Source organism: Rhinolophus sinicus, chromosome 18, assembly GCF_057876585.1.
Source record: "Rhinolophus sinicus isolate RSI-liver-muscle chromosome 18, RSI-T2T, whole genome shotgun sequence".
NCBI lineage: Eukaryota > Metazoa > Chordata > Mammalia > Chiroptera > Rhinolophidae > Rhinolophus > Rhinolophus sinicus.
Genome location: NC_142518.1, coordinates 84,985,446 through 85,011,853, shown reverse-complemented (window position 1 = coordinate 85,011,853; position 26,408 = coordinate 84,985,446). Strand labels below are relative to the sequence as shown.

At 37.3% G+C, this 26,408-nt stretch overlaps 1 protein-coding gene across 16 annotated transcripts in view; it reads left to right on the top strand.

Annotated features, from left to right (window-relative positions):
* The window catches only part of THOC2 (THO complex subunit 2), a 154,867-nt gene that overhangs the window by 63,052 nt on the left and 65,407 nt on the right, over window positions 1–26,408 (top strand). For all 16 annotated transcript variants that reach the window (XR_012493508.2, XR_016019991.1, XR_012493507.2 and 13 more), the window contains 5 exons: window positions 7,064–7,230; window positions 18,133–18,225; window positions 21,032–21,187; window positions 22,261–22,433; window positions 23,688–23,883. Coding sequence is in view for 13 of the 16 variants with exons in the window: in XM_088795058.1 (XP_088651184.1) it covers window positions 7,064–7,230; window positions 18,133–18,225; window positions 21,032–21,187; window positions 22,261–22,433; window positions 23,688–23,883 (785 nt within the window). In the remaining 3 variants the exon portion in view is untranslated. The remainder of the gene's footprint in view (window positions 1–7,063; window positions 7,231–18,132; window positions 18,226–21,031; window positions 21,188–22,260; window positions 22,434–23,687; window positions 23,884–26,408) is intronic.

The window sequence follows — 26,408 nt, the reverse complement described above, 5'->3', positions numbered from 1 at the left end:
GGATGTGGGCTGGATTTTTATAGGCACAGGTGCGGGGCAGATTTCCACAGCCTGGGGGTGCGGGCCGAATTTCTACAGCCACAGGTACGGGGGCCCCGCGTCCCCACAGCCACAGGTGTGGACCGAGTCCCCACCACCGCAGGTGCGGCGTGTCTCCACTCCGCTCCCTTCCTTCTTCCCCTGCTCGCCCAATTTCCCCACCTGCAAGTAATCCCTGCGTGAGTCTCTTCGCTGTTCTGCGTCATGAGCAGAGAGTCCTTTGATGGGTTATAAGCGTCCCGTTTCTGATAAGATCTGATGGAGAACTCAAAAAGTGCGCCCCGCTGCCGCCATTCCTATGATGTCACCCTCTCTTTTTATCTTAGTGAGTCTAGCCAAGGGTTTGTCAATTTTGTTAATCTTTTCAAAGAACCAGCTCTTTGTCACATTAATATTTTCTATTGTCTTTTTGTTCTTTATTTCATTTAGTTCTGCTCTGATTTTTGTTATTTCCTTTCTTCTGCTGACCTTGGGTTTCATTTGTTCTTCTTTTTCTAGTTCTTTAAGGTGTAACATGAGGTTATTTATTTGGGATTTTTCTTGTGTCTTGAGATAGGCCTGTAATGATATAAATGTCCCTCTTAAAACTGCTTTTGTTGCATCCCAAAAATTTTGGTAGGATGTATTTTCATTGTCATTTGTTTCTATGTATGTTTTGATCTCTCATCTAATTACTTCTTTGTCCTGGTCGTTCATTAAAAGTATGTTTTTTAATCTGCATGTATTTGTGCTTTTTCCTGCTTTCTTTTTGTAGTTGATATCCAATTTCAAAGCCTTGTGATCAGAGAATATGCTTGGTATGATTTCAATCTTCTTAAATTTGCTGAGGCTGATTTTATGTCCCAATGTGTGGTCTATCCTTGAGAATGTTCCTGGTACACTAGAAAAACATGTATAGTCTGATGTTTTAGGATGAAGTGCTCTATATATGTCAATTATGTCCATTTTATCTAACGTGTCATTTAGGGCTGTTATTTCATTATTTATTTTCTGTTTGGATGATCTATGCATAGCTGTCAATGATGTATTTAAATCCCCTAGTATAATTGTGTTTTGGTCAATTTCTCCCTTTTGTTCTGTTAGTAGTTGCTTGGTATATTTTGGTGCTCCCAATTAGGGGCATAAATGTTGATGACTGTTATGTCTTGTTGTGTATTCCACTTTACTATTGTGAAATGTCCATCTTTGTCTCTTGTTATATTTTTCACCCTGAAGTGTGTTTCATCTGATATCACTATGACGACACCTGATTTTCTCTGGATACCATTTGATTGGAGTGTCAATTTCCACCCTTTCACTTTGAGTCTGTGCTTGTCCTTGTAGCTGAGATGTGTCTCTTGGAGACAGCATGTGGTTGGGTTTAGTTTTTTGATCCAATCTGCTACTCTGTGCCTTTTTATTGGTGAGTTTAGTTCATTTACATTTAGGGTGATTATTGATATGTGAGGATTTCCTGTCATTCTATCTTTAGTATTCTGGTAAGTCTGTGTCTCCATTGTTTCTTTGCTTTTTTGTTGTTGTCTATTATTTCTGCGTGGTGGTATTCTATGATGTTTCCCTCTGTTTCTTCTTTTACTACAGTATATATTTCAGTTCTGTTTTTTTTTTTTTTTTTTGAGTGGTAGCCCTTAAGTTTATGTAAAAGGAAGTTTGACATTTAGAGTATCCCATTTTCTTCAGTACGCTTACTTTGTCCATTCCCATAGTCCGGTTGAGGCCTTTATGTTTTGGTTGCCACAAATTGTCCCTGTTGATGGTTGAATAGCCTCCTTTAGTATTTCTTGTAGTGTAAGTCATGAATTAGAAAATTCCCTCAGCTTCTGTATGTCTGGAAAGGTCTTTATTCCTCCTTCATATTTAAAGGATATCTTTTCTGGGTATATTATTCTTGGCTCATAATTTCTCTCTTTCAATAGTTTGAATATTTGGTTCTACTTCCTCCTGGCTTGTAGAGTTTCTGCTGAAAAATCTGATGATAATGTAATGGGCTTTCCTTTGTAGGTTACTGTCTTCTTTTCCCTAACTCCTTGAGGATTCTTTCTTTGTCGTTGATTTTAGACAGCTTCAATACAATGTGCCTTGGAGAAGGCCTGTTGTGATTGAGGTAATTAGGTGTTCTGTTTGCTTTTTGGATTCGAGGATCCAGTTCTGTCCACAAGTTTGGGAAGTTCTCATCGACAATTTGTTTGAATATATTCTCTGTTCCCTGCTCTATTTCTTCTCCTTCTGGTATGCCCATTATTCTTATATTGCTCTTTCTGATGGAGTTCAAAAGTTCTTGTAGAGTTCTTTCATTTGTTTGAAGTCTCAAGTCTCTTTCTTCTTACATTCGTGTCATTTCAAGGTTTCTATCTTCGATGTCACTGATTCTTTCCTTCATCTGGTCAACTCTTCTACCTAAGCTGGCTATTTCATTCTTAATTTCTTCTATTGAGTTCTTAATCTCCAGAAATTCTATTAGGTTGTTTTTTAAAATTTGATTCTCTTTTGTAAAATGCTCATGTTGTTCTTTGATTGTGTTTCTGAGTTCATTAAACTGCCTTTCTGTGTTTTCTTGCATCTTGTTGAGTTTTTTCAGAACTGCAGTCTTGAATTCTCTGTCATTTAAGTCACATATTTCCATATCTTTAAGTTCCTTTTCCGGCCTCTTCTCACTTTCTCTCTGAGCTGTCTTGTTGCCTTGGTTATTCATAGCAATTGCTGATTTATTATTTCTCTTCCTAGTCATCTACAGGAGTGGGTTCTGCAACAGGTTCATAGGAAGAGGTCTTTCTTTTGTTTTCCAGTAGTTGTTGGTACAATGTTTTATTTTCTCTCTGACTGCAGCGTTTTTTTTCTCTCTCACATGGTAATGCTTTGTTTTCTCTACACTGTTCCAGCTTCTCACACAATGGGGGGGCGGTTCCCAGGGAGACGGGCTTCTCCTCTGTTAATAGTTCGCCTAGGTCACAGGGTGCAGTGACTGTGTGGGTATGTGGAGAGCTTTTGAAGTTCCAAAGCTCTTCCTGCACCAGATTCAGAGCCCATGAATTTCAGCAGTTCTGTTTACTCCTGCAGGGATCTCCCCAGATAGGAGGGGCCAGGGGCGGGGTGAATTGTGAGAGGTGGCCCAGAGCAATGGCAGCGATCACCACCACAGCGGGTCCTGCTTCCACAGCCCCCCACCACCTTGCCGGAAGCAGCTGGGCCGTGAATCTGTGTCTGTGGTCCACAGCTCTCAGAACAGCCAGTATTCTGTTATTTTGATCTGACACTGCCACTGTTCCGCTTCTAGCACTGGGCAGGTGGGGGCGGGGCGAGCCTTGGGAGGGTAGGGAGGGGGTGGCTAATCTCAGTGTCCAAGGCCTCCTCTCTCCCCTCGGCAGTGATGGCTTAAAGCACTGTTTTTAGCCCTCCTCCCTCAGTCCCCTCTCGGAGGTCTCTGCCATGAGTGCTGGGCCCAGCCGCACCATATGCTGTCCCCTCAGCCCTGTGTGTCACAAACGGAGCCCTAGCAGTCCGAGTTCTTCCCTCTCCCACAGCCACGGCAGCTCCAGGATGCAGCAAGCTCGGAGCACTGAGCCAGGTTTGTGTCCTGCGCACGCACGGCAGGCAGGTCTCTGTCTCCACATTCGCGTTTCTCCCTTCCGTCCTCCCCTGCTCGGGCGATTCGCGCACCTTTAGATGAATTCCATAGTGGGCCTCTTCGTCCCGCCTGTCCGCAGTGCATGGAGTCCTTTGTGGAGTTATAGCTTCTTCATCAGTTGTGAACTCCAGGGGAAATTTGCAGAGGCTCATCTCACGCCGCCATTTTGATTCCTGAGGTTTTAAAAATTATTTTCTAAATCCTTGGTTTTGTTACTTTTTCCATCTTATGTAGCAGAGGTTATTTTAATTGATTGGAGTAACTTATGGCACCTGAGCCACTAAATAGAAAATTTATAAGCCCATTTTCTTTTGTGAAAGATTGATACTGTTACAAATAAAAGTACGTGCCTCTTCTAGATTACTGTCTTAAATTGAACCTGGAAAGAAATTGGTGGTTAGTTGATAGTACAGATCACTGATAGAATAGCCTTGATGGCATAGTACTATTAAGTAGAACTTTATGTGAATGGTTCACATTGTAGCATCTTGAAACTACAATGTGAGGAATGTGAGTGATACACTTACAAGATTTCCATGTAACATGTTGCTCTTCTAGTCATTATTCACAGGTTTTGCGTATGTAGCTTAATGGGTAATTATTAGCCAGCCATTTTTTCAAAATTATATTCAATGTTTCTTTTGTCCTCTGTGATTTAGTGATTGAATTTTTATATTTAGTAAATGTAGGAGCAGTTGTAAGGTTGGAGAATTTGCTGAACCTTGCTTTCATAATCTACTGTCAGTGTTGCAGCAGTTTGGAGGCATTGTTTTCAGCTTTATTGAGGCATAATCAGCATACAATAAACTGCATATTTAAAGTGTATAATTTGAGTTTTGACATGTAAACTCTTGTCAAAACATCACTGCAATCTAGATAATTCAAATTTCTGTCACTCTCCCTCCCCCAAATTTCTTCTTGTCCTCTTGTATTTCATCCTCTCTCAGTCCCCCTTTCCCTCTCTCCAGGTACCCACTGATCTGCTTTTTGTCACTATAGATTAGTTTGCATTTTCTAGAATTCTTTCATATTTGGAATTACATAGTGAATATTCTTTTTTTGTGTCTTGCTTATTTCAGTATAATTATTCTGTGATTATACATGTTGTTGCTTTTTTTAATAGTTCTTTCCTTGTTATTGCTGAGCAGTGTTCCATTATATATATATATATTACAATTATACTGTAGTGTAATTTATCCATTTACATGTTGATGGACATTTGAGAGTGTCCTATTTTAAATCTTGTATAAATATTTGTGTCTGTCTTTGTGTAGACACAGATATTTATTTCTTTTGGGTAAATACCTAGGAATTAAATTGCTGGGTCATATGGTAGATGTAAGTTTATCTCTTAAGGAAACTGCCAGTTTTACACAGTAGTTGTACCATTTTACATTTTGTGTTCCCCCCAACAGCATTTGAAATTTCCAGTTGCTATTTTGGAGTCACTTTTACATTCATAGGCCATACTTTTGGGGGTACAGTGAGGGCAAACATTTAGATGTTTTCTTCCCAGAACTTCAGGTATATATCTCTTTGGGGAATTTATAAAAATCTGGAGCTCTTTTCAGTGAGGCATGATCACTGCTTTTGTCCTTTTTTCCCTTAGTATGAGAAATAGAAGAAAACGTGTTTTTAACTTTGTTTTTTATTTTAGTTTATTTTTTTTAACATTTTAAAAACTTAGTTTAGGTGTGCAAAACAATGTAATTGTTAGAATTTCATAAAAAGAGGAAAGAAATACTTCTTGTATTTGGAGAGTTTGGTTTTCTAAGTGAGTGCTGTTATAAGATACAGTGGGTCCTCTAGTAATGATACAGCAGATCCTCATTCAACATTGTTTCATTATAATATTGTTGAAATGCTGTAGGAACTTCACGCTTGTTTATGTCAATTAATCTGTGGTAAAACATTTCATTATACATCATTTTGCCTTAAAGTTGTAGAATATTGACGAAGTTAAATGAGGACTTAACGTAATGTGAATCAGATATTAGTTTTATAGCATTTAATTAAATGTAGAGTTAATAGAAGTAACTCTGGAAATCTTTTATCAAACAGATTATATGACTTTTCTTTGAAAAATCCCCTAATTTATCCATAAGGTATAGTTTTTAGACCTCACATCTCTCCCTAATTTCAACATAGTTTTCCTTTTTTCCCTCCAGCATTAGAAGAAATCGTGTTAATTTGCCCCAATGAAATGGTTAGCTTGCATTTAGGGGCTATGTATAATGAAAAATGTGCAATATGAAATGCTAGAATTCCATTCAACTTGATGCACAAAGCATGTGGGAACTGTTATAAATTGAGGGAACTTGCTCGCTCTGGGCCATAAGCATACATTTTTTTGAGAGGAATGATGGGTAGAATGGCCTATATCATTTAAGTTATTTCTTTTTTTTCTGTGTGTAAATAGTTGCATTCTCATAAATTAACATGTTGCGTACGGGGGGATTTAAATCCCTCGTGAAGATTCTCATGATCCGTACGCAACGTGTTAAGTACGTATGATGCGACTGCATTATAGTACAGTTATGGTAGCAGCTGAAGCTGAATGCAAATAGAGATAATGTACACATTAAGAGTAGGGTTGCTGATAGGAATGTTTATTAAGTCCATGTCCATGGACCCTTTTTAGATTTTAGGAGATTAGCAAGGATAAGTAGCCATCAGCACTTATTCAGTGCTTCTTTCCTTCCTTTTCCTGTTGTACCTAGATTGTCCTGTTTTCTTCTCTCTTTGCTTGTGTCATCTACACTCCTTTGTTATGTCACCAACTCTTTGGTGTTCTTTCTTTTTAGTATCAGTAGTATACCTGTTTTCCCTTTAGAATGCTGCCAAAACCCATAAATATAAATCAGGTATACAATTATATTTTGTAGCTTTGTTGTGTATGTAAGATAAACTACGAAATGATTCTAAAAATGATGGTGTACTTTCATAAACTGTTTAACAACATTTCAAATACTTCTGCATAAAAAACCTTTAGTTGCCTAATTTGTAAAATGCATTCTTTGATTTTCATATTTTGCTAAGAATTAAAAATGTGTGTCTCTTTCACTAGTGTGAGTAATCAAGAACTGATGAGACAGCGTGGCATAGAAGAAAGTTTATTTGACTTGGTGTAATAGGTCCTGCGCTGTAGTCCCAGCCTTGTCATTAACCCACTTTGTAATCCTGGGCAGGTCACATTTCTCATCTGTAAAATGTGGGGAGTCGACTTGATGATCTTGAAAATTATGGTTTCCCTCTGGGGCAAGGGAAACAAAGCTGTAAAAGAAGTTGTTTTTAAAAATGATTTTATCTTGTTATATAAGTTGTCCCTGGAAAGTTAATAGCTTTACTAGAAATGATGTATAATCACTTTTGAATTTGTGTGTATCTCATTTGTTGCAGGATGCTTTAATCTGGATCCCAATAGAGTTTTGGATGTCATTTTAGAAGTGTTCGAATGCAGGCCAGAACACGATGACTTCTTTATATCTTTATTAGAATCTTACATGAGTATGTGTGAACCGCAAACACTGTGTCATATTCTTGGGTTCAAATTCAAGTTTTACCAGGTAAAAAAAATGTGTGTGTATCTATATTTATCTCTATCTCTATATGTATATGTATATGTATCTAGTTAATTTCATTATTTTATATGTACAATTTAATTTGAATTTTATTTGTAAATGATTAGTTTCTGCTCAGCCATTCTAGCAGAGGACATAGATAAATGAGTATCTAACAATGTGATGTGATAAATATTATATTGGTAGTGTGAATGATGTGATGTGAAAGCCTAGAGGAAAGCATAATAAATTTTTGCCTTAGGAGAGATGGAGTCAGAGAAGACTTTATAGATACAAACTCTTTAAAATCTGATCTTTGAAGAATGAGTAGAAGTTTGTTGAGAATTGTCTGCAGAAGTAACAAATGTGTGAGAGTGAAGATGTGACAGTATGAATGTAAATAACAGATTGAAGAAATGTACATGTGGCTGGATTGTAGGATGTGGGGAAAAGAAGAGACAGGAAGTGAAGGTGAAAAGGTAGGAGCACTTTTGATTGTCAGGGGTCTTGAATACTGTGTTGAGTTAGAATTTTATTGTATAGACAGTGACCACTGGAAGTTTTTATGGATATAAATAAATTCTTGAGGCATATGGTGCATCATTTTTCACTTAAACTACTGCAGTAGTTATCTAGCAAATCTGATTATTTATCTTTCCATCCATCTTTCATATTATTACTACTGTTATATTTTAAAAGCGATCTAGTTGACACACTACTCAAAACCTTTGCCTGCAGGATAAAATTCAAACTTCTAAACATGGCAGAAAAGTCTTTTCACAATCTAGCCCCATTCTTTATTTCCAGCCTCATCTTGAGTGATTTTCCCCCCTCAAATCTAATATTCTAGTCATAACTAATTATTTGCTATTTCCTGAACTTAGGTCTAGACATTGCTATGTCTAGACCTTTGTTTACATTCAGTTCCATATAACTAGAAAACTTCTTACCTGTCTTTTCTTCATCTTGTGAGCTCCTATTTAATCTTTAAGATCAAATGCTACTTGATTTACAAAGTCTTGACTAATACTTCGCTTATGCAGAATTAGTCACTTCTTGATCTCGGTTCTCTTAAAATTTGACACAGACTTGTAACACTTATCAGGTTATATTAGAATAAATTATATGTATCTCCTTTTCCAGATTGTAAGCCATTTAGGGCAAGATCTATGTTTTACTAATTTCTCTGGATTAATTTACTGCTTAGTCTATAGTAAGCTCACTAATTGTAAATGAGTAATCTGTATTTTAGGAAGACAACTCTCTTGATAGCATGGAGGATTTTAATGTATTAAGCCCTCCATTATCCTTTTGGTATAGCTTTCCTAATTTGTCTTCTTGCTTGGGGTACTCAGCTCATCAAGAAATAATAATTTATTGAGTGTTCGTGATATGCTGTTGCTTTGCGAGACACTGAGGATTCTCTGGTGAAGCGTGTCTATTCCTGTCCTGGAACTCAAGTTCAGGATAGTTAAGGTGATTTCTTTTAGGATTCTTAAATGATATATACCACCTGCTGCCTCTGATTATATTTTATTTCCAACTCTCTGGGATGCTCCAGAGGAGAAATCAGATCAGAACTTAAAAGCACATAGCTTTTTGATACCAAACAAGACACATGGTGGGGTTTTGGGGCAAGAGTGCATCACCTTTGTTCAAAAATGTGTTCAAAAATGAGTCATGGCAGCTGTTCTTGTTCCTACCACAGTCCAGGGAGTCCAGTTTTAGTACAGGGAAAGAGAAGTTCAAGTCTTTCATCACATTTTAAGAGGCACTATGATGGCTTTGGGTTTGAGAACATTAGGCCAACTGCTAAAAGTAGGAGGGGAGCTGAAATTTAACTTGGGCATGATTAATTAGACTGTAAGTTTGGGCTTTGGAGATGGTAGGTTTCAGAGCATACTGCAGTGAGTAATGATGATCTCATAACATCAGGTGTTGTTAGTTGAATGTGAGTTTTAGAATTAAAATTTTTGTGTGAAAATGTTCCTCATAATGGTAACACTATGTGAGCTGAATTAAACTATCCCTGGGGGTTGACAGTGTTGGAATAATCCTTGTTTTAATAGGTAATGGGCCTTTTTCTTTTATGAGAAATACCCAACCAAGAGACATTTGATTTAGAAATAACCTATTATTGGAAAGAGTAACCCTTGTATTGCTCTGTGTAATGCCATTCCCTCATCTCTGTTGCCTGAGCTATCTTGTGAGAATCTGCAGTCTTAAGTATCACTAACGGCAGGGGAAGGAATGTCAGAGATTTTAGGTAATTTGTGGTCTGGGAGATAAAGTAAGGAAAACCATGAAAATCATGAACTGCTTAAGGGATGTAACCCGGGAATTGGCTCCTAGGCATGTGTGATCACCATGTATGTTCATTTCTTGCCTTGCTGCACCCTCCCGTCTCCCATCACTACCTGAAAATGTTCACGCCCCCTGCCTACAACCCATATTTTCACCAGTTGGACTTACTTGGATTAACAGGTTACTTCTCCCTCTCCCCCTCCCTGCCACCCCACCCAATGCTAGGGCTTCTAGGCAAAGCTAATTATTTCTGCTATGAAGTCAGAGTGATTTTATTCTAGTTTCGACCTATGATTGGCTACACTGAATGCTTTGACTTGGAAGAGTGATAAGGGATAAAGGCGGTTTTAGAGCATATGACCATTTTCAAAAATTGGGCAGGCACATCTGCTTGATTCCCCTCATTGCTATGATAGAGGATTTAGGGACAGCATGAGGGGCAGCACAAAGGATAGGAAGAATGGAGTACTAGAAAGTGAGAGGGTACCAAAAGACAAAGTTGCCTGGACTTGTTTTGCCATAGGAAAGATGAAGGAGATGATGACTCTCATCCATATCATAGCCCCTTGATTTGTGGATGCAAAACACAATAATAGTAGTAATAGTGGTACCATGGTTAGGCACTATTAAAACTCAAATTCAGTCATTTAAGAAATACTGAGTACTTCTAATATTCCAGGTAATGTTCTAGGTGCTGGGGCTACATCTGTAAACAAATAGAAATTTTTGCCTTCGTGATGCTAACATTCTAAATAAGTTATATGGTATGTTAGAAGTTGATCAATGAGATGGGACAACAGAAAATATAGAGCAGGATAAGGAAGATTGGGGGTGCTGGAGTGGCAGGTTGCAATTTTAAGTAGATTAGTGAGACCAGACCTCATTGAAAAGGTGAGGTTTAAGCAAAGAAATGAAGGATGTGAGGATGTAAACTATGCAGGTATCGGGAAGAGTCTTGAGACAAAGAAAATAGCCAATGCAAAGGCTGTGAGCATGCCTATGTGTTGCAGAACAAACGGTAAGGAGGCCAGTGTGGCTAGATCAGAGTGATTGAGTGGGAGAGTGGTAGGAGATGAGGTCAAAGATGAGGGACCAGATCACAGAGATCTAGTGCAAGGTTTTCGACGTTGGTGCTTGGTGAAGCCAGTGGAGGATTTTGAATAGGAAATGATGCAATCTGACTTCGTTTTTTCATTTTGTTTCTTTTTACTTTTTTATTTTAATATGAATATTTTCAAACATATAGGAAAGAGAATGTAATGGCCATTACCTAGAAGTAAGTTTATTAACATGTTGGTATACTTTTTTGGACATATTAATACTTGTTACTGATATCATGAACGTTTACTCCTAATTACCTTAGTTTATACTTTAAGAAAAGTAAGAGCATTTTTCTATTTAACCATGATAACAATATCATATGTAACTAGACTGCTATCATAATAAACCCAGACCTTATTTAGATTTCCCAAATTGCCCCCCAAGTGCGTTTTACAACTGGTTTGTTCAAATGATGACCCAGTCAAAGACTACACATTATATTTGATTATTAGGATTCTTCAATCTCTTTTAATTTAGAATAGTATCCCCCTTTCCTTTAATGGCATTGACTTGTTAAAGATATCATTCCCATGGAAGACTCCACCTTTTGGATTTATCTAACTGCTTTTTCACGGTTGGTTTAATTTCTTCTTTGTCCCTGTCTTTCGTATATACTTGGAGTTAGGTCTAAAAGCTTAATTTGACTATGTTCAGGTAAAATGTTAAATGGCAAAAATACTTCATAGGTTGTGCTTTATGTTTTATGTTGAATAACATCCAATATCTAGCTGACTTTTAATGTTCCAGTAAGTTGATCACTCATCCCTCCATTGTACAATGACATGACATTATCTGCAGGTTGATACTATGGCACCATGTGAATACTCACTTTTCCATCAACCTTATATTAAGTGGTTTAGAATACACGGATGATCCTTTCCTGAATCAATTATTTCTTTAAGGTTCCAAATTGTTAATTTACTAATTTTATCATGCCCTCTACATTTATTAGCTGTCATTCTTTATAAAGAAGAGTTGTTCGTTATCAATTTTGGTTATTTGATTACCCTGAACTACAGTTCTTACTGGAAAGGCAGGACAAATGCCTTAATTATTTCCCTATTAATTACTAGCTGTTAGAGTAAGGAGTTTCTTTAGTAGTCACCTCTGATGGTAACATGAGAGATGTGAGAGAGAGAGAGAGAGAGAGAGAGAGAGAGAGAGAGACAAAAAGAGAGATTGCATTTGCATTTTGACCTAGGTTTTCAAAGAATCAGTATGTTTATGGTAGCAGTGGAAGTTGATGAAATTCTTAATATGTTTTGAAGGTAGAGCCAATAGTATTTTCTGATAGATTACATACAGAATGTGAGAAAGTAGAGTTAAGGACTTTTTTAGACTGAGCAGCTACAAAGATAGTGTTATCATCAACTGAGATAGGGTAAATTTCAGGTGAAATGGATTTGGAATGTTGGGGGTAGTAATTAGGAATTAAGTTTTGGACATGTTAAGTTTGAGATGACTGCTAGATATCCAAGTAGAGATGTTGAGTAAATAACTATGTATGGATCTGATATTCTGGAGAAAGAACTGGGCTAGAAATAGAAATGTGGGTGTCAAAAGCATGCAGATGATATTTAAAGTTGTGTTTACTGGATGAAATCATCAAGGGTTGGCTATAGAGAGACAAGAGATCCAAGGGATGAGCCTCGAGGCACTCCAAAGTAAAAAAAAAAACACCAAAAAATACCCACAAAAAACAAAAAACCAAAAACGCCTGGGAGGAGAGGAGGAACCAGCAAAGGAGGTATAGAAGGAACATATAAGGTAAGAGGAAAACAAAGAGAATATGGAATCTTGGAAGCTAAATGGAAGAAGGAATGATAAACTCTGTTAAATGCCTCTGATAGGTCATTTAAGATGAGGACTAAAAATTGAACATTAGATATATTAGCAGGGAGATCAAAACTAACCATTTTGGTAGAGTTGGGGTAGTGTTAAGAGAATAGGGAGAGTGGAATTGGAGACAGTGAGAATATACAACTATAAAGGAGTTGCTGCAAAGACACAGGCAAATGGGGTGGTAGCTGATAGGGGAAGTGAGCTTGAGAGATTTGTTTTTGAAGATGGGAGCGCAAACACATTTGTATGCTAATTGGAATGATTGAGTAAAAAGGAGGAAAACTGGTAATGTAGGAGAGAGAGAAGATAATTATTGGAGTAGTGTTCTTGAGTAGGAAAGAGAATGGAGTTTATGGTATACATAAGTGGATGGATTGACTTTAAATAGGAGCATAGAGAGTTCATTTATAATAGCAGGTGGAAAGGCAGCATATGTAGGTATAGTTGTTGGTAGGTGGGGAGATATGGTAAAGGTTTATAGAAGTCCTATTGATTGCTCCAGTTTTCTAACTAAAATAGAAAGCAAGGTCATCAGCTGACAGAATGAGAGAGGAGGTATTGGAGGTTAGGAGAGAAGGTAGGAAATAGTTGTGTAGGACAGTGGGAGAGTGAATGGATAAGAGAAATAGAGCGTGACTGATCAGCAGCCCACTTGAGGACCCACTTGAAGGTGGATATGTGAAATTGGCATTTTGGAGGTATTGTAGCTATTTGTAGCTATTAAAATTTAGGATATGGAATGGATGGCTGAGATAGGGTAGATGAGAAGATCTTTGGAAGTATCATTTACATGTATATGAAAATCTCCAAAAATTAAGAAAGGAATAGAGCTGGAGAGAGTGACAGTGAATTAGAAGGGCAGTGCTAAATTGAAGGGCAGTGATCCAGGGGTCCATAGATGGCAAAAGTAAGACATCCCTGGAAATGGCAGAGTAGGGAACTCCAGAGCTTTATCCCTCCATAAAAGCAACCAAAGAGCTGGTAAAAGCTGTCAATCAACTTTTACAGAACTCTGGAATTTCATAAAAAACTTACAACAACCAAGAAAGCCTTGGTGAAGAAAGAACTGCTGCTTTTGGATAAGAGAGCACTGTGACATTTTAAATTCCCTGCCTATTATCCATCACACCCAGATCAATAGTGACTGTGAAGATAGAAGCCTGCACTCCTAGTGCAGATTGCTAATGCCACAGGATACAAAGAATTATTCTCAAAGAATTGTGGGCTGCTCCCTGCAGGACTAGCACAAGGGCCTATTTTTGTTTCACCTGACTGGGAGCATCCCCAGAGCTGGGCAGCTTTTGCTCAAAGCATTTAAAGGCATAACTGTTGGCTTTAGCAGCCTGGAGCAAGAGGCAACAGTTAGACAGCAATAGAGAGACTGAAAGCCTGGGAAGGAAGAATTTGAATAAGGAGATATGTGGGAGAATAATGGCTTTTTAAAGCTGACACACATATCACAGAATCGGAGGAAAAAAGGCCATGTACATGCCCAGAACTGGATGCATGCTCAGAAAAGGGCGAGAAGACCCTAAGCTTTTTCCTCTGGCTGGCCTTCAGGCTCTGAACAAGCAGGAGGTAAAGACTAAGGAAGAATTGTAAATGGCATGGCCAAATGTTGAAGAGTGCCCTAACAAAGAGCGAATGTGCAAAGAGTGGGGAAGTATTTTTTTTTTATTTTCCTTCCTTTCTGCCTTCCTGCCTTCAAGAAATCTTAAAACAGCTAACCACTAAGCTAACAGAACACAGATTTCTGTGTCCATACATGACAATTATATAGACTTTATAAAATGAGTTTAGAAAAGTCACTAAACAAGTAAACAACAATAACCCACAATAAGCAGCATCAACAAACCCTGGAGAAGGAGCAGAAGCTGATTTTCAGAGTTGCCACATAATAGTCAAAATGTCTAATTTTCAACAAGAAATAATGTCGTATGTAAAGAAACAAATTATGGCTCATTCACAAGAAAAAAAGAATAGAAACTATCCCTGAGGAAGCCCAGGCAATGGATTTACTAGATAAGTAATTTAAATCAACAGCCCTAAATATGCTTATAACCTATAGGAAACCATGGATAGAGAACTAAAGGAAACTAGGAAAGCACTGTCTCACCAGACAAAAGAATATCAATAACAAAATTGAAATTATAAAAAAGAACCCAAACAAATTCAGAGTAAAAATGTACAGTAACTGAAATGCAAGATTCACTAGAGGGGTACAAGAGGATTCACTAGAGGGGTACAATCAGCCAGTTTGATAAATCAATTGAGGTTATTCAGTCTGAGGAACAGAAAGAGGAAAAAATGAAGGAAAAAGAGCAGAGCCTATGGGACCTATAGGATACCATAAAATGTACCAATATGTGCATTACAGAGGCCCAGAGGCAGGGGGGAGAGAGAGAGGGATAGAAAGCCTATTTGAAAAATTAACGGTTGAAAATTTCCCAGATTTGATGAGAGATATTAATCTACACATCTTAGAAGCTCCGCAAACACTCAAAAGAGACCCACATCAAGATACATTATAATCAAATTGTTGAAAGCCAAAGATAATCTTGAAAGCAGCAAAACAGATGTGATCCATTGTATACAAGAGATCTTCAATAAGATTAACAGCTGATTTCTCTTCAGAAGACAGTGGGATGGCATATATAAAGGGCTGAAAGAATAAAACTGTCAACCAAGAATTCTATATCAAGTAAAACTGTCCTTTAAAAATGAGAGATTATGATGTTCCAAGATAAACAAAAGCTGGGGGAGTTTGTCGCTGGTAGACCTACCCTACAAGAAATGCTAAAAGAAGTCCTTTGGGCTGAAATGAAAGGACACTACATAGTAACTTGAAGCCACAAGAAGAAATAAATAACACTGGTAAAGGTAACTACATAGGTACATATAAAAAGCCAATACTATTGTATTTTTTTTGGGGGGGGGTTGTAGCTTCTCCTTTTTTCCTATATGTTTTGAAAGACAAAGGAATAAAACAATAACTATAAATCTAATTTATATAAAAAGGGGAGGGAGAGAGATGTACAGGTGCAGAGTTTTTGAAGCTGAGTTGGTATTAATTCAGACTGCATTATTACAAGTTTAAAATGTTATTTGTAACGATACCAAAATAACCACTAAGAAAATAACTAAAGACAGAAAAGGAAATGAGAAGGGAATCAAAATGGTACACTACAAAATAAAACAAAACAAAACAAAAACCAAACAAACACAAAAGAAGGCAGAAATGGAGGAAATGAACAAAAAATAAGACATATAGAAAACAAATAGCAAGTGGCAGAAGTCCTTCCTTGTTAACAGTTACTTTAAATGTAAATGGATTAAACTTTGTAAATAAAAGGTAGTTCAGCAAAATGTGTAAAAAAGCATGATCCAACTATATGCTATCTATAAGAGACTCATTTTAGATCCAAAGCTACAAATATGTTGAAAGTATGGAAATAGTTATCTCATGTGAATAGTATCTAGGAAAAGCTGGGTGGCTATTCTAATATCAGACAAGATAGACTCTAAGATAAAAATTTTTTACAATAGACAACATTCTGTCAAGAAGACACAGCAGTTATAAACACATATGCAACAAACAGCTTCAAAATATATGAAGCAAACACTAACAGAATTGAAGGGAGAAATATACAGTTCTAGAATAATTGTTGGACATTCCCATACCCAACTCTCATTAATGGATAGTAAAACTAGACAGAAGATCAGTAAGGAAATAGAGGACTTGAACAGCACTATAAACCAGGGGTGTCCAAACTGCGGCCCGCAGGCCAACTGCGGCCCACAATCCATTGTTAATTGGCCCGCAGCAAATTCCAAAAATATATTTAGTTTACTTAAATAAACCAGGTGAAGCAATATGTACTTTACCTCAAGTGAGTAGCCCGGCTGTTTGTGTATTTTACTGCGTATGGCCCTTGGTGAAAAACGTTGAAAAAAGTTTGGACACCCCTGCTATAAACCAATTAGATTTAACAGACATATATAGAAGACTCCATCCATCCTGAATAGATAACACATTCTTCTGAAGTGCACATGGAACATTCTCTAGGATAGACCCTATTGTAGACCACAAAACAAGTCTCAATAAATTTGAAAAATTGAAATCTTAAAAAATATCTTATTTGATCACAATTGAATGAAAATAGATAGCAGCAATAGTAAGGGATAGTGAGTGATAGGAAATTAAAAGCTGGGTGGCCTTTAGAGAGGGTGGAGGGAGAATAGTGTGAAAACAACTATAAAAAGCAAAGATGACTTGTACCCCACCTGTGGGCCTAGTAGTATGACGGGTCTGGGGAAAATAGCCACCACTTGACTGGGTTACAGTGGATGTGGTGGTCCTAGGTAATGCTAGGCTCTGAGCATGAAGGTGGAGGGAACATTTAGAGGAGAGGTAGGGGGTTTTGCTGAGGATGGATCATGAATTCCAGAGGATTCCATGGAAGTTGTTCGTGAATGCAGAAAGGTAGGATAGGACAGAACAGGGATTATGCAGAGCAATATGAGGATCAGATTGTGGGAATTGACATTTGGCCTGGGACTCAGGGCTTCCTGTGGTGACTCATTTAAACAGAGATAATGGGAATAATGAAAGTACTCTTGGTGAATTCAAGTCAGATAGTTAGCTTTTGTGGGTTTGCTCTGAAACCCTGATCACCTTTTGTTTTTATGGGAAAATGTTTTGATACTAAATAACCTTTTATAAACATTTAGAATTTATAAACCATTTTTAAGTTGAAGACTTATTTGTCTTAAAAATTATGGTGAAATGGTGCCTTCTTTATCAGATAATCTGTTAGTTTGGTTAGCTTCACATGTTATGTGCACAATACCTATCACAGTTGTGGGGGGAGCCTTACTTAGAAAGATCTCATTTTCAGTGTTGAGTACAAGCATAACATAATGTATTGTCATTGCTTTTCATTTCCATTTGGCCATTTATTAATTGCCAGTTGTCCTCACTTCACTTTTCCATTCATCTGACCCCAAGCAGTTTAAAAATTAGGGAAAAGTCCTCCTTGATAGTTTTCAAAGATTCTTCTGTTTCTTTGTAGGGTCCACAGGGCTTGCCTGAAATTGGCCATTCCATATTTTAAAATGTTGATTTATGCATGTATAATATGTATAGACACCTATGTTGAAGGGGGAAATTAGCTGACCTGCATACATACTTAGCAAAAACCCAAGAAATAAAAGAGTAGGGAGAATAGTACAAAGCAGACACAGATGGTTCTGCACTTCCAAATTTGTCAGTCTTGTCTATGTGCATTTTTACTGAGAACTACTTGAAAAAAGCAAGTTAAGAAAACATACAAGTGAACAGAAACCCAAACTAAATGTTACGCAGTTTAAAATCTCCCTTGTATTTAATTTTTAGATTTATTCAAACATTAGCATGCATTGTAAAACGTGTCCATTTTTGAAATTCCTTGTGTTCATCAGAAGATGTCCCAATGTGAAAAGGGATGTTAACATAATTATCTTTGTCCTGAATTCAGATGTTATGTATGCTCAGGAAGAGCAATGTGCTTATTGTAGAGCAGGAATTATTTGATCTAATTGTTCTTAAATATTGGTAGGTGAATGATATGATTTTAGTTACACTTTATGCACTAAATAGAATCTTTTCTTTTGTTTTTCAAGGAACCAAATGGAGAGACTCCTTCATCTTTATACAGAGTTGCAGCAGTGCTTCTACAATTTAATCTTATTGATTTAGACGATCTTTATGTACATGTAAGTCAAGTGGGCTGCTAAGAATGTTTGGTTGTCCATCTCAGGGATGGGGGAAGAGGGATAGGTAGCTGTATAGTACCCAAGGTTAGTCCTAGGCTCTTAAGTCTCAACTTTTGAAGCCATAATGCATTGTTACTTTGTGTTTATTTTATAAAGTGAATTAATTTAGTTTTTTTACAAACTTCGGAAATCAGATATCTTTTTATCAGATATCACCCTTACAAAGTTCAAGGTTGGATATGAAGTTCAAGTTCTTAATTGTCATCAGGGTCTATCTCATGGGAAGAGAGGCCAAATTCTAACCAATGTGGTTTTAGACTTCTGTTATTCACAAATTATAGGAAATATGGGATTACCTAGATACTTCTTCCTTCTCCCCAACATGTTAATTTTAGGCATTCAGGATGAACGGGAAAATCTTCTTTTGACTAATGGAATGAAGTCTACAATATGTAGTTGAATATTTCACTGTTTCCTTTTATTGTTTACTAATCGTTTACTTTGCATTATGCTTAGCTTCTGAAATAGATTATGCATTTCTAGGGGGAGGAACATACGTTTAACAAATGGCTTTTCTTGTGTTTTTACTGGGTAATAAATGACTAGTATTATGCTTTTATTGCTGGATCCAGGATCTAGAAGAGTATGTATGTGGTTGTGATTGATGACTTTTAATGTGGCTTGTCAATTTGAAAAAACTAGGTTTGTAGTATAGAAGTTTCTGTTTTATTAGGTTGTACATTAGGATATCTATGAATTAAAACAAACCAGTCCAAAGATGACATCATCTTCACTGCCATTGAGATCACTTTCTAACTTCTTGCCTATCATTGTGTGTGTACTGTGGTTACGGAGTTGAATACAACTTGATCTTTACCCTGGAAGCAGTCATAGTCTAGCAAGATAAAACATTTAGCGTTATATAATAAGACCTATATTGGAGGTGTTCACATAGTGCTGTGGGCGCCCAGGATAGACAGTGGTCATTTCTGTCAGAGTGGATTTTGGAAGGCTTTTTTCAAACTAGTGATGTTAAAATGGGATTTTGATAGATGAGTAGGTGTTGGCCATGCTTTAAAGGTAGAAAACTTTGTAGGTAGAATTAATTGAGCATAAAGGCAAGAGATATGAATATGAAAGGTCTTCATATCACCTTAGGGGAACACCAGGAAGCTCAGCGTGGTTGGAGCCTAGGGTGGTATATGGGGGAGTTCAGGATGGAAAAGTAGGTTAAGGCAAAAGTGTGAAGGGGGGGGTCTTAAGTGCCATAGTAAGGAGTTTGGATTTTTTTTTTCTTGTCGGGAGTAGAGAGTCATTCAAAATTTAGAGTGTAGAAGTGATATACAAACTGAGAACATGGAAAATTCGTCAGAGTAGAATTTGAAGACATAGGTATGAGTTTGTAAGTGTAGACTGGCAGGACAAATGGAAAGTACAAAAATGATAGATTTATTACTGATATCTTTGAGTTTAACAGTAAATGCAGGTGGACTGTGTTTCTGTTAAGGTGACAGAGATTTTCAGATGGGATATTAAAAGCCAGTTTATAATTTACATGAGACTTCTAAAACCTAAGGACAAAGAAAGGTTGAAAGTAAAAGGGTCAGAAAAATATACCAGGGAAATTATTACTGTTAGACAAAATAGACTTTTTGGCAAAAAGAGAGAGTTACTTCATAATAAAGTTGTGTTCACTAGGAAGATATAACAGTTGTAACTTTATATATACCTAATATACATATTCTCAAAATACACAGAACTAGAAATTGAGAGAACTATAAGAAGAAAATTACAGTTCACCCATTAATTATAATGGGAGATTTTAGAGGCAATTGCAGTAGTCTAGGTAAAAGATGAAGACCTATGGCAGATAAGTAAAGCAATAAAAATGGGGTTGATTGCCAGTGGAGAGCATAAAGAATGAGAAAAAAATCTTGCTTACCTCCTTGCACAAGTCCGCAGTGACTTTTCTCTCCCCCCTTCTTTTGACTAATGGAATGAAGTCTACAATATGTAGTTGAATATTTCACTGTTTTATTGTTTACTTATCATTTACTTTGCATTATACTTAGTTTCTGAAATAGATTATGCGTTTCTAGGGGCAGGAACATTTCTTTTATAACTCACTATAGTGCCTACCTGAAACTAAATAATGATTTATTGGCTGTATTTTTCTTTGTGTCTGTATTTTATGAAATGTCTGCATTAACCATTTTCCACTCATACACGATGGCTGTATTTGAGATACTTGATCCTTTTTCATAATGGTCAACTATACACTTTCTCTTTTGTACTAAACTAGAAACTAGTTTCTGACTTAAGTCAAATAGATATCTAGAAAGTGAAAAGTGAGATGTCAAATTCATAACTTTTCTACTTGAGATATTTCATTTAGAGGAATCAAATTTACCCCTTTATGTAATTCAGTAGCTCACCTCTTCCAAATTGGGTCCATGTGCAGTACTTTTATTTAATTTGGAGTTTGGCTTTTAAAGGGGAAACCCATAATATTTTTAATGGAACAGGTACACATTTTCTTGGGTAAGCTGATTTAATGGTAAGCATCATTATTGTAGTATTGTATTAATTTAGGACCTCTAAGAGACAGGAGACATTAAACTATGAACTACTACCTAATTTTAAAAGGTGTACAAAATTCAAGTACTTAACCTTGTCAAATTTTAAGAAAGTGGAGAGAAACTTATTTAGAAGGCAAATCATGGTCATGAATAGGCTAGACTTATTGCTTTTTACATGTGCAAATAGTATTAGCTGTTTCATGAAATTTTAATGAACCATTTTTTAGCTTCTTCCAGCTGATAATTGCATTATGGATGAACACAAACGAGAAATTGTGGAAGCTAAGCAAATTGTTAGAAAACTTACAATGGTTGTATTGTCTTCTGAAAAAATTGATGAGCGAGAGAAAGAAAAGGAAAAAGAAGAGGAGAAAGTAGAGAAGGTATATATAATTCGTTCTGGTAAAATTAACATTGTTTTCTGGATTTAGAATTATGAAATTTAACTTGTAATAGTAATCAACTTATGGAAAGATAATTTCTTAATTTTGATTGTGGTGGAACCTGGTTTTTGGAATACTAATTTGTAAAGGTGGTTTTCTTTTTAATTTGATTGGCACCTTCCCAAAAGAAGCTGCCATGTTTTTTTTTCTTACATAAATTTCAAAATATTCTAAGTAAAATCACAAATGTATTCACTATACTGTGCTCTGCATATTAATGTCTGTCAAGTCCTAAAGGGATTCTCAAAGGTGAATGAAATCTAGTTCCCTGTGACCCAATAAAAATTAAGTATAACTTAATTCATGTCTGTAAACTGTCACATAGTATCTGCTAAATGAAAAAGCAGATTCTTTTTTTTTTTTCAGTGGCTAAAAGACTTGATTGTACTTTGAGGAACATGCCATTGTATTTCCCATGATGGCAGCTATTGTTGATATATGTTGTTGTGTTGTTTAGCTCAAGTTTTTATTTTTATTTTATTTTTTCCCCTTCTTCCACCTCTCCCCCCGCCCCCACTCCAGTTCAGGTATTTCTCAGTCTAGTTGTATAGGACACAGCTTCCTGGCCCATGCTGGTATTATGATCCTTGCGCTCCCCCCAGCTGAAGTAGTTGGTCACCGGTTGTCGGTCGGCTGCTCACAGCAGCACACAGCAGCCCATGACCGCTCATGCTGACTGCCGGCCAGTTACGCTGGTCACCAGCTGCTCCTGGCAGCACACGGTAGCCCATGGCAGCACGGCAGCCCGGGGCAGCCCATGGCAGCTCACGCTGACCTCTGGCTGCTCATGGCAGCCCAGCTCCAGGGAGAGCGGTTGTTCATAATCTTAGCTGTAGAAGGCGCAGCTCACTGGCCCATGTGGGAATCGAACCGGCGACCTCGGTGTTAGGAGCACGACGCTCCAACTACTTGAGTCACCGGGCCAGCCCTAGCTCAATTTTTTAAATGAAAAAATGTTAAGATTTATTGGTATCTGTATTCTGAATATCTTTTCTGTAATTGCTCATTTTTAGCCACCTGACAACCAGAAACTTGGTTTGTTGGAAGCCTTATTAAAGATTGGTGATTGGCAGCATGCACAGAACATTATGGATCAGATGCCTCCATACTATGCAGCTTCACATAAGCTAATAGCCCTTGCTATTTGCAAGCTCATTCACATAACTATTGAGCCTCTCTACCGAAGGTATGTTACTGTATGCTTTGCTAAACATTGAGGTAGAAGTAGTTTAGCACTACAAGAAAAATCTGCATGTTTATCTTGTCTCCTCAAACCATGCAAATATTTTAGTATGTTTTATCAGAAGGTAAGAACTGTTCAGAGTGTATCAGTCTAATATGTCTTTGAATCAGTGATTTGTCTCCTAATGTCTAGACCAGGTATTGGAAAACGTGTGCTGCAATGTGGTTTAAAAACTATAGGTTAGACTTCTAGGTTGGGTTTGCTCCATTGAGAATGAAAACTCCATTCTTCTGTTTTTCACTTTTGCTACTCTACTGGGGGCAGAGAATCCTAAGGCTTTTACGTAGTGTAATTTTCCTCTATCAATGTTGAATGGCTCTGAGTGAGGACCTTGCCTCTCTGCTTGCCTCATGTCTCCTGGAATATTGGCTGCTGTTCTAGAAATTGCTAGTGCAGCTTTTCTCATTGTCCCTAGTTACAGTGTTGGTTGACTGGTCCTTGAGCCCTCAGCCTACTTTCAGGATACTTAAGAGCAGTGTTGGAAGCAGCTCTGGCTTCAGCTCCACAGATCAGAGCCTGCCTCAAAAACCCCAGCCCTTTGACTTGTGTATAGCTGCTGGCTGCTGCCTTTAGTGCCATCCAGGCTGTAGATCATGAAGGCTTCTTTTCAGAGAGTGACCCCAGTGATTCCACAGCAGGACACCTGCTCAGCAGGTGAGAACTCTGGGCATGCTGTCTTTTTTAGTGTGACACTCTCTTTCATTATGCTGCTGCTTACCTTCCCTACCGCTCCCTACCTCATACTCAGTCTAGGTAGTGGGACCCAAATTGAGAAATGTTTATTGACTTGAGTCAGTATTGTTATATTTGTATTTTTTTGTTTGTTTCATCTTCCAGTGTCTCTGAGGTCCAACCCTTGTTCCCCATTCCCATATCCAAATTGCTGATACTGGCCAAACTTAACTAAAAACAAATTCATATGACATATGTTAAATGTTACTTAGAATCTGCATTTGTCTGATTTCCTTTTCTTATGTAGTTAATTTGAAACATTCTGCTCTATGAGGTCTGATTTTTTTCAAATGAGTATTGTTTTTGTCTTTTTCTACTAGTTATATTAGTTGGTATGATAAAGGTAGGCACAATTGAAATATAGAAAGCAAATATGAGCAATGAAAGATATACTTACTGATAAATATGACGATGTTAACTTAAAATGAGGTATGATGTACATATAAATTTTGCTTGTTTTTATAGAGTTGGCGTTCCTAAAGGTGCTAAAGGCTCACCTGTTAATGCTTTGCAAAATAAGAGAGCACCAAAACAAGCAGAGAGCTTTGAAGATTTGAGGAGAGATGTCTTCAATATGTTCTGTTACCTTGGTCCTCACCTTTCTCACGATCCCATTTTATTTGCAAAAGTGGTGCGCATAGGCAAATCATTTATGAAGGAGGTTAGTAAGATTTTTTTCTTCCAAGCAAAAAATTAAATTTTGAAATGAAAATGTTCTGAATATATTTGTATTATATATATATCCCTAGAAATAAAACGAAAGTGAACTCTGATTTAAGAAAAGGTTATATTGAGTAAGGTTTAGGGAAAGTCCATCGTGTCTTAACCATTTATTCATATATATAAACATATGTATGTGTATATACATATACACATACATATGTATACATATATATGTATATACACATATGTAGGTGTATATGTGTATATATGTGTGTGTATATATATATATACACACACACACACACATAAATTACATAGAGTATGTACTCGTATCTGTATAATTATATCTGTCTATCTATCTATCTATCTCATCTATCCTAAATCTAGCTAGGTTATTAGTCAAGTTCCCCACATAGGAAAATATCCTTTGGACAAGTGAATGCTTTTTGAATCTCCTCTTGTAATTAGTAGTTAACTTGGCATTCTTTCCCCTTGCTCAGTTATTTGCTTGCCTGCTATTTTTTTCCCCCTTCTTCCGCCTCCCCCCTCACTCCGATTCAAGCTGTTGTTTCTCAGTCTAGTGGGGTAGGACGCAGCTCCCTGGCCCATGCTGATATTATGAGCCCCCCAGCTGAGGCAGTCAGTCGCCGGTCATCAGTTGGCTGCTCACAACAGCTCACAGCAGCTCTCACAGGCTGCCGGCTGCTGCTGGCCACTCACACTGGCCATCGGCTGCTTGTGGCAGCACATGGTAGCCCACGGCTGCACACAGCAGCCCACAGCCACTCATGCTGGCTGCTGGCTGCCAGCCACTCACGCTGGCCACTAGCCACTCCTGGCAGCACACGGTAGCCCACCATAGCACAGCAGTACATGGCAGCACACGGCAGCTCACGCCGACCTCTGACCTCCCGCTGATCACTGCGGCCCAGCTCCAGGGAGAGCTATTGTTCACAATCTTAGCGGTAGAGGGCGCAGCTCTGGCCCATGTGGGAATCGAACTGGTGACCTCGGCATTAAGAGCATGGTGCTCCAACCACCTGAGCCACTGGGCTGGCCCTCTTGGCTGCTATTTTGAATGATTGCCACTATTTGTATGAAGTCCCTTGAACCTCAGGCTGCTCAGGATTCATTTAAAAAATATATTTTAGTGAACTTTTTATTGAAATAAATATACCTACAGAAAATACACAGATCATAATCGTACAGCTTAGTGACTTTTTCCAAATTAAACACCCATGTATCCACCACCCAGATCAAGAAATAGAGCAGTATCAGCACCTGAGTTTCCCTTCTAGTCACTACCCAAATGGTAACCTTTCATGTTTTTTTTTTTTTTAAATCAGCTTTGAGTTATAATTTACATACAGTAAACTTCATTGATTTTTAGCTGTACAATTTGAGGAGTTTTGACAAATGTATACAGTTGTATATCCACCACCACAATATTTTCATCACCCCAGAAAGTTCCCTCTTCCTCCTTTGCCATAAATTCCCTCCCTTCATTGTTGGTTCCTGGCAACGACTGATAGGCTTTCTATCACTATAGTTTTGATTTTTCTAGAGCTTCATATAAAAGGAATTATACAGAATGTACTGGTTTCTCCCACTTAATGCTTTTGAGATTCATCCAAGTTTTTGCACATGTCAGAAGTTCTTTTTTGCTAAGTACTATTTCATTATATAGACATAACTAGAGTTTATTCATCAGTTGGTGGGCATTTGGGTTGTTTCTAGTTGGGAACTATTATAAATAAAACTGCTATGAATATTTTTTGTACAAGTCTTGGGGTGGGGGCGCATGATTTTGTTTTCCCAGGAATGGGATTGCTGGGCCATATGGGTGATATTTATCTTTTTGCCAAACTGTTCAACATGTGTGACTGTTTTGCATTCCTGTAAGCAATGTGTATGAGTTCCAATTGCTCCAAATCCTCATCAACACTTGGTATATTGTTAGTCCTTTAACTTAGTCATTCTGATGGGTGTGTATCTATTGTGCTTTCAATTTACGTTTCCCTGATGATCAGTAATATTGAACATGTTTTCATGTCCTTATTTGCCATTTGTAATCATCTTTATTGAAATGTCTTTTTCAAATCTCTTGCCTATTTTAATTAGGTTATTTGTCTTTTATCATTTCTCAGTCTGATTTGCCTATTTATTTTGTTAAGTCTTTTGAAAAGCAAAAAATTTTAATTAATTCCAATTTAGTAGTACTTTCTTTTATGGTTTGCTCTTTCTATTTGAAGAGATCTTTGTTGAACCTAAGGTCTTGAAACAGAAAAATAATACAAAATTTATTTTCAATTGTAAAACAAGGCAACCAAAAGAATCTAGAAATTGTTACAAGCACAAACTCAGTTCTTTGGTGTTTGGTGATTGTCTCTAATTTTTTTATTTTTATTTTTATTTTTAGGTGATTGTCTCTAATTTTAATTTTTGACAACAGTAACTGCATAGAAAATTTAACAGCTATTGTATATATTAATCCCTTAACCCCTGAAATATTTGACTTGGCTT